General features: G+C 45.5%; 1 protein-coding gene across 1 annotated transcript; it reads right to left on the bottom strand.

Moving 5' to 3' along the window:
* Window positions 1-3,425: 3,425 nt before the first annotated feature.
* LOC121046661 (protein ALP1-like) lies at window positions 3,426-8,072 on the bottom strand. The gene is made up of 5 exons (XM_040501146.2): window positions 7,987-8,072; window positions 7,656-7,781; window positions 7,253-7,412; window positions 4,541-4,704; window positions 3,426-3,802 (listed from the first exon to the last, which is right to left on the bottom strand). Exons 2-5 carry the CDS (start codon window positions 7,769-7,771, stop codon window positions 3,586-3,588), a joined length of 657 nt encoding a protein of 218 aa, XP_040357080.1. The 5' UTR covers window positions 7,772-7,781; window positions 7,987-8,072; the 3' UTR covers window positions 3,426-3,585.
* Window positions 8,073-8,719: the final 647 nt, after the last annotated feature.

Genomic DNA, 8,719 nt, shown 5'->3' with positions numbered 1-8,719 from the left:
AGGCGTTGGTTTCGCTAATTGAAAGCCTGCTACTCCACGATCGACACTCAATATGCAAAACAAAGAACCACTTATGTTGTCCGTTCAATGAAAAAAAACTAGCACACCACTCTCAAATTAGATGTTAGTCATATGCTAATATCAACGATCAATTTGAAGATTTTACAGGACCTAAAGAGGCGCTCCTTCTATCCATTATTGTGTGAAGCAGATACAGTTTGCTACCATTTTCTTTCGTGCTTCCAGGTCCCAACAAATGAGAGAAACGCTGCTGGAGCAGGAGAACTCTGATGAAGAGAGGCAAGTGGACTATTGTTTTTATGCAACCCGAGTCCAGCTATGACCGCTTTACCAACTTTATAAAATGTAAACGTTACTTCTGAAAAGTCGGGGGAGGGGGGGAGGGGGAAATGCTTTTGCACCACTTTCGACCGCAGTGACACTATCGGTGTTCCCTCTCCTTTAAAAGTTTGTCTTTTATTGCTTCTCAAACCACTGCATTTCCCTATGTTAAGGGCCCGAAGACCACGGAAAGTTGCAAAAAAAAAAACAAAAAAAACGGAAACAAGCAACCACAACAAAGGTATGGCATGATTGCACTATTTGTAATCTGTTCTCACACCAAACACCTTTTTCAGCCCACAACAAAGCAGTGCGCCATCAGCTGTAATTGCTGCTGCCTGTTTGAGACAGATCGAGCTCAATAGAGAAGAGAGGAGGCACCCTCCTGATGCTGTACATCACTTTTGCATGTCACTGGCAGAGCAGCTGCGGTCACTAGGTGCAGATCAGCAGCTGGACACAATGCACAACATTCACAATTTAATGTATACTGTGATGAAAGAGAACACGGCCGAACCTGCAAACCGCATTCCATAGTTTTAAGCCAATGCATGCCAAACTTGGCAAAAGGCTTGTACCCAGTCCTACTAAAATCGTGCAGTGCAGCCGAAGCGACAGCCCCCGTAGGCCAATAAAGAAAAACCGCACACTTATACCCCACGGAGTGACTGTGCAGGGTGACCTTCGATCTTCTGATTGGCTGACGGGGGCTGCAGCTTGGCTGCACTGCACAGTTTTAGTGAGACAGAGTGGAGTTTACCTTGATCTTGCTTTTGTATCATGCTCTGCTACGTATAAGAAGTGTCTGTGCTTCATGAGTGTGTGTTCTTTTTCCAATGTTTTTATTGTTACGTTTATCTTGTGTCAAGCAAAAAAAAAAAAAAAGGCAAGATAGGTAGTTTATTGAACACCACATTTTTCATGTCAGTGTTTTTATTAAGAGTTAGATATCCCATAATAAAAAAGGCTCAAGGTACACCTAAACACTGCTTATGAGTTGTGAATGCGCAAGCATGTACCTACGTCATTATTCCGCTTCCCTATTTCGTCTGCAGCGTATTTGTGTCGACGGCAGGGCGGCGCGCTCTGCCCGTACCCTGAGGTGCCGTGGTTTCAAAGCTGATGATGTCAGCTCGCCCCATGAGACAGTTAATGCTTTCCCATTAAAAAAAAAAATAAGCGGAAAATGAAAAAGAAGACAACTTGGTGTCATACCTTCATCTATCTTTCTGTTACTTCCCCATATATCTTTATCATTCCTTATATATCTAATAAAATGACAATTTGAGTTGAAAGTCAGCACTGTGTGTGTGTGTCACTGACTGTATATTTTATTGCACGCCACTTTTCTCCTGAAGCATGCATCACCTGCACAGCTACCAACATTTGAGATCAGTGCTTGATTTCGATTTGCAACTGGATAAATGAAGAATCCCACCTACTTGTTCCTGCCAAGGCATTACACCATGTCTTGCCATGGCACCTTCCCAGCAGTGATGAAGTAGTGGGACAGCTTGTCCCTCATGGCATAGGCCAAGCTGGATACACCACAATAATGTGGATAAGATTTGAGACAGTGTCATTGAACCTTAAGGATGCAATCATGCATGAATTCCACAACACAACGAATGAAGTCTACATTTTTCTGCTTTAAACAAGCTTTTTGCACAACATAAATGTCATCTCTGGTATTGCTAGTCACTTTATGCAAACATAACAAATACCTTGTTTCAACAAAACTGAAAAAAGTACTTGCTATGGAACGAGCTGATGGTGCATAGACTTTTGCACAATTACCCTTGCCATAAAAAAGTGTAGCGCAAATGTAGTTGCATATGCCGATGCCTGTAGCAGCAATTTTTTGTAAGCAAAACTTCAAATTAGCACTTTGCACAAACGTTCCTCAATGCCTTTTTGTTGCGATTTACTTCCACTCAGCACTGTAACTATTATTGTGTATCCAGATGCAAATGGTCGACATGTAAAATTTTTTGTTAATGTACTTCAGCTGTGGGAATTGAAATTAAGAGAATATACTATGCTACGAGTTTTTCATATTAAGAGTAATCAAACTTGACTAAAACACTACCTGTGAAAATCTATTTATTTTTTGTACAGCTGACATGATACCTCTGCCACAAATATGCTCGACATTAGATTAGTGACAACATGTAAATGGGACTAGGGAACAGGTCATGGGTACCTGCATGTTGCTGCACTGCATTGAAGCCGAAATGACATGTACAGAAAAGTGAAAACTGGCCTCTCTGCCTGCTCTGGTCCTACCTGGTGGGACGACCACGTGTGTTTGACTGGCTGGTGAGTGCAGCAGTGGAGTTGGGCTCTGCACGCCAACTGCCAGCTCTTTCATTGCCTTCCCAGTCGTCAGTGTCGCCAGTGCCGGGTGGGCAACGTTGAGGAAACCTGCGATTCCTTGAGCAGGAAGTTATGAAGCGCAATGCAAGCCGCCACATATCTGCTTGTGTTTTCTGTGTTCGCCCTAAAAGGGCGTCGCAGAATGCGCCACTTTTGGGCGAGAATGCCAAAGGCCTTTTTTACAACCCTTCGGCCCCTACTAAGCCGGTAATTGAAGATGCGCCGCCGGTTGCATGCCTCGCGTTCCCCAGATGGCCTCTCTTCATTAGGTGCTTGGTCAGTGTCGTCTGTCTGGCCTCCAGTGCGTGTGGGCTGTAGGCCTGCAGCACAGAGTCATTTTCATATTAGCTCAAGAGAAACATATGCAAAGCCATTTAATGCAAATAAGACTGATGGGGAATTCCAATGGACGATTTGGCATGGATTTTCAGCGCTCTTTTGTTGCTATCTTTATGCACAGACAAGCGCGAGCTAGCATTTGTCGGTCTAAAGGCGAGAGCGAGGATCGCTTTCGAATCGCTCCAAAACGACGAGTGGAATTCGCCACGATTGTGAGAGACGTAAAATGCCCACTACACCACATTCATCTCCAGGCATGCCCTCATTATGTACCATCACTTTACCCGGTGTGTCACTCCTCCACAAATTAACTTTTGAAGGTTACTTCCACCATGTAGTTGTGTGTCCTTTCGGTTTTTGTGAAACTATCAAAAGCTGGCTATTCTGCACTGTTACATTGCCTTGGGAACTGGTTATATCCTCAGCAAAGAAATATATTCTTTGTGACCTAGATTTGCACAGCATGGCACATTTTTTATCTATAAATAAAGGGGGGGGGGGATACGGAGACAAGAGAGAGAGAAGAGGTCACTTGCTTTTTCTTGGATAAGGTCGCATAAGGTACTTCTTCAGTGGGAAGGCCTCGTCCCCAACCAAGAAATAAGGCACTGTGCCAATGTTGGCTAGACTAGAATCTGGGGGAATGCCCTGTTGGTCTGCGACAATGCGGCGCTGGAGCTCGCTACGTGCGAAGATGCCTCCATCCGACTCGCTGCCATGGTAGCCAATCTCCACATACAGGAACCTAATATGCATAAAAAAGAGAAAACACATCAGTGCATTTAGCTTTCCGGTCTCCATATCATTTAAAGAAACATGTGAAATATCAGAAGCATTGTCAAGACTAATCAGTAAATGTGAACTGCACGGTTTTCACGTGACAACATCCAATTCACCTCATTTCTGTAGCAGCAACGGCAGTAAGTGCTCAGTAACTATAACCTCTACATTTTTCAAATGATAAACCTGTGCAAATTGGAAATGACCACCCATAAACCTTTGAACAGCAGCCACCTAAGCAACTTCGCTTCTTCTGGCCACCCTGTACAGAAAAGAGAATTCTGTGTGTATGTGGGCGGGGGGAGTGGGGAGTCGCTGATGAACCATCCCTCCGCTTAGCGGCGAACAAATAATGCACTCCATGCAAAAACTACAACAAAAATAAATGTTTCATATTGCACAAGCTTTGTGCACATTCTTGCAATTCTGCAATGCGCAGTCTTGCATGCAGTGCTTTAGGGAAGTAGCCAGTTGCAAGCCTACTACTGATGTGCTCACGCGTGTATTGTACATGTTTGTACGCGTGGGGCACCACCTAGGATGCCTTTTTTGCAAATGCATATAGGAGAGGCATAGTCAAATTTGTGTTTTATGTCATCTCACTGATAGCCGAGATATTTATTAGCTCCTCTGATGTTGCCAGGTAATTAATAAGGTATGTAATAACTATCATACATTCATCATATTTCACAGGAAGCCTCACCTGTAGTAGGCGTCACTAACAGCAAGCAACGACTTGCTGAAGCCATTTTTATAATTTCTGTCCTGGCTGCAGGACTTTGCAGGACACTCGATGCTGACGTGCTTGCCGTCAATCGCACCCAAGCAATGTGGCAAATTCCATCTTTCCTCGAACTCGCCAGCAACCTGAAAAACAAAATTTGGGGGTTAAATGTCACTCAAATAAAGTATTTGGTGCACACCAGCATAAACTTGCGATGCATTTCAACCACACGGGTGCTTTTGGACGTGCAACTGAAACCAGGGTCATAAGGTGAAGTTTTTGCAATAAGCCGAAATGATATTGTAAGCACATTGGCTGAGATTCAAACCCATCAACTTGATATCCATCAGGGTTGCGACCCCGGAGTTGGAATGGTTCTGGAACTTTTCCACATTTCCATAGATCCGGAATGGAATGAGAATGGAATGGGGTAGTGGAGGGAGGGAGGAATGGGAGTGTGATTGGACCCTTTAATTCCGAAATGGAGTTCCGGCTGATGCACCATCTGCGTACACGTGCAGCATGCACGTGGAGGTTGCTTTGACAGGCTTCATGCGCATGCTGCACGTGTACAAGTTTTACTCACATACAAGCGAAGAAATGGTGATGGCCAGTTGCCCTGCTTGCAATCGTCTATACATGACTAGCACCGACGTCCTATCAGTGGCCATGTTGGTGTTATCTGTGCTGCTGCTGAGCGCATACCTCCAGCAGCGGGCACTTCGCACCGTCAGATTAGTTTTTCTCAGCTGGAACAAGTTGGAATGACCACCAGCACGGTCCGATGACGCAACGTGCAAGCCATGTATAAGTGTGAGCAAAGTAAAAGCGTTGCCTTGAACAACACTTGCGTAGCACAAGCTCACGTGTACCACAGGCAGGCTTAAAACGTGAGGCTCACTCTGTAGCTTTGCCTTGGCTCGTACTAGTGAAACAAAGTATAGGTGCATTCTTTGATGAAGGGGCTTATTGTGCAAAGACAAGCGGGTCATCGTGCAGTTGCAACGTTGACAGCACCAAGATATAGAAGGAGCAGCCGGGGAAAACTTCAATTTGTCAGTAGTGTATCAATCCGCGTTTTCACGCCCCAAACGTCGCAACAGCAGCCACTAAGAAATTGGCCAGCCCCGTGCAAGGGGTAAAGCAAGTGGTCATGAATAAAAGCACAGTAAAGTATGTGATCATTTCACTTGCACTGCCTATATGTCACTATGGCGGGGTATTGTAATAGATCTAGGGAACATATCGGTTGGATCTTACATTTCACTAGGAGCAAAGGGAAAGGCTTGACAAGCTTTTAAACTTTTAAACAAGAAAAACTGTGTTTAGATCTTAAAGGGATGCTGAACCGAAATTTGAATTCCCCAAAACACGCTGCAAAAGCGTGGAACGGGATGCTACAAACACAGAAACATCACTCATACAGCAATATCTCGAACGGATGACCATATTTTTCAAAAAAGGAGGAGCATTTGGCAGGAATGTTGACGTCATGTTTCTCTGAGAAGGAGAGGGAACGGCCTCGCGTCTTCATTGCCTCGCGGCCTTGAGGGAGCCAAGCAAAGAGAGGAGGAAGCACGGTATCTTGACGTCACGCGCCTCGTCGGCCTGGTTCAATCTCGACCTCTTTTTTCAAAAATACGGCCGTCCACTTGAGATATCTTATCGCGAGTAGTATTGTAGGGATTGTAGCGCCCCGCCTACATCTCCTGCATTGTTTTTTTGAAATCAAAATTTCGGTTCACCATCCCTTTAAGCACTTCGCTTTCGCCACATCGTCCCCTTTTTTCGCACAATATTTTGTTTTATTTTGATCACACATCATAGACAAGTGCGATGCACTTCGAGAGCTCTGGAAATATGAAAATATCCTAAAGCACAGACGCATCTTAATATAGACCGTACATTTCGAACACCTCACCGCTTTTATATTCAAACTTCCGAACTGTCACAATGCACTTTGCGTCGGTCATCAGTCTTTTCTTGCAAGCTTTTATATTTGCGGTGCCATTGTCTTTCATCCACCGTTATAAAAGGGTTAAGTTTGTATCAAAAACTCTCATTTTCTATCCTACAACAGAAGGTTAGGTATGAATAAGCAGTATATTGTGGTGAATAGAAATACTTTCATGTAGTGAGAGTGAATTTTGGATGTACGTTAAAGAATGTGCGCAAGTTATAGCCTGCATGTGGCTTCTGCATGCAAGATCTCGTGTATCAATACACATGATCACATGACAGCTGTATACAGAGCTTGAAGTTGCCAATAAGGACATGCTGCTTCGCTGTTATATTGGAATTTATTCAACTTATCCCTATTGCTTTCTTTCGTATAATGCTTTCGTTTTTGTCAACTTAAGGAGTACAAACACCATGGACATTATTTCATATTGAAGAATTAAAGGAATGAAATAGGATCGCCCAGCCACGTCTGGAGAGGGAATGGGCTAAGTCTCTCCACTACAAGAAGTTAAAGGGAATGGAATTAGCACAATCTCCACTCCCAGGAAGAGGAACAGACTTGAATGGGGGGCCACATTCCGCAACTGCGATATTCATGGAACGACCGAAAGCCAAATGGGACTTCATTTCTGTTTGTGCCCGTTGATACTACGACACTGACGCCAAGTTTACAAATGCGACACTAGCAGCACCTAGCGGCATATCAACACCAGAAAGTTTGAACCATACCCTGATCCAGGCGTCTGAGGTCTTCGGACATACAACGTAAATGGGACTCAGGATGTCCCAGATAGCTGCACATACCTCCGACACAATTTTGCACGCTGTTGTTCTCCCACAGAGGAAATTGTATGAGGAGGACCTCAGCGTTTCACCTGCTGCCAAGAATCTGCAAATAAAAATAACTATTTGTTCACATTCGCAAGAACCCAGGTGGCATGCTGATGAAATTCTTGGGGGTAGTAGGCCAAATAGGCAAATCAACATCGGACCTCTGGCATGCCGCAGCGAAGAGCTGAAGTTTAATTTCAACCACTTGAGGTCCTTCTCATGAGTATTGACATCAAATTACGAGCACGCATGTCGAGATGAGGTTTGCCGATGGTACGTTTCCAAATTTTCAAATCTTTACCTGACGGCCAAAGCCAGGCGATCATCGGGAGAGATCGGGCGTCGGAATCGGGTTTCCTCCTTCGTGATGTGGGGGCCGACGAGGCTCAAAAGAGTGTCGAAGGACCGCGGCGGCATCCTAAGAAAACTGTAAGAAACCCGTACACAAATCATCATGGGACAATTGAGCATGGTTACCTCGTACAGTCGAGGAAGGGACACTATCCGAGTTGTTTGTTTAAACTGCTTGAGGAGAGCCATAACAAAGAACGCAACGTTTTCAGCGTCGTTCGAGCCAACATGCTCGTACTCGCGGCATAGCGCACAAGTGTATACATTCCAAATTCACTTACTCTCGGTAATACTCCTCGTCATACGAGCGAAGACGAGGAAGGAGGCAGCTGGCTTGTCCCGTCCTTTCACGGTCTCGCAAACATGGGCGAACCCACCACCGCCGACGGCGGAGCTGCTTTTTCGGCGCTCGCTGCTCCTCTTCCTCCATCGCAAGCAGCGAAGACGAGAGGGGAATCATAGCGATCTCCTCTTCTTCATCTATGTAATCGTCCATCATCAGCTTCGCGCCGTGCTTTCCGTTTGGTGCAGCGTCAACGTGAAGCGCACGCCTACCCGTCGAGCCAAAACAAAAACAGGTGAGCACTGAGCCGGGGAGCAGCGACGCCCGGGAGCATGGAGAATAGAAGGGTAGGAGAGGGCATGACGTCAGCCGCGTAACCTCCACAAGCCATGCTCCCTTGACGCCTCGCCTCTTTCTCATTTTCCTCCTTACCATCCTCACTTACCTTGCCAACGTGACCATATCACGTGACCGTAGCTAGCCTTCGTCTTGCTATGGGGTACTAGAATACACCACAGCCTAGCCCTCGATCTGATAAAACCTACCGGACGGAGCGCGCGCAAGCCTGCAAGCAGTCCTTCTACAAGCAACCATCCATCTCACACGTGACATGTCACGCGCACCAATCGCCAGAGAGATCTGCGGTCACGCTGGGCACACAATCGTTTAAACTTTTTATGACTAGGCTTCACCAATATTGCAACGTGCCCCCTCCTACCTCCTTGCCCGGG

This window comes from Ixodes scapularis, unplaced genomic scaffold, assembly GCF_016920785.2.
Source record: "Ixodes scapularis isolate PalLabHiFi unplaced genomic scaffold, ASM1692078v2 PGA_scaffold7__128_contigs__length_106722199, whole genome shotgun sequence".
NCBI lineage: Eukaryota > Metazoa > Arthropoda > Arachnida > Ixodida > Ixodidae > Ixodes > Ixodes scapularis.
This window is presented reverse-complemented; position numbering and strand designations above follow the sequence as displayed.

Excerpts from the sequence above, each read along its gene's own strand:
- LOC121046661 (XM_040501146.2), bottom strand. The coding sequence starts at position 7,771 with ATGCCGCCGCGGTCCTTCGACACTCTTTTGAGCCTCGTCGGCCCCCAC. Across the intron at positions 7,413-7,655 it reads CGCCTGGCTTTGGCCGTCAG|ATTCTTGGCAGCAGGTGAAA; the intron begins GTAAAGATTTGA and ends TTTTATTTGCAG. Across the intron at positions 3,803-4,540 it reads GTTAGTGACGCCTACTACAG|GTTCCTGTATGTGGAGATTG; the intron begins GTGAGGCTTCCT and ends TATGCATATTAG.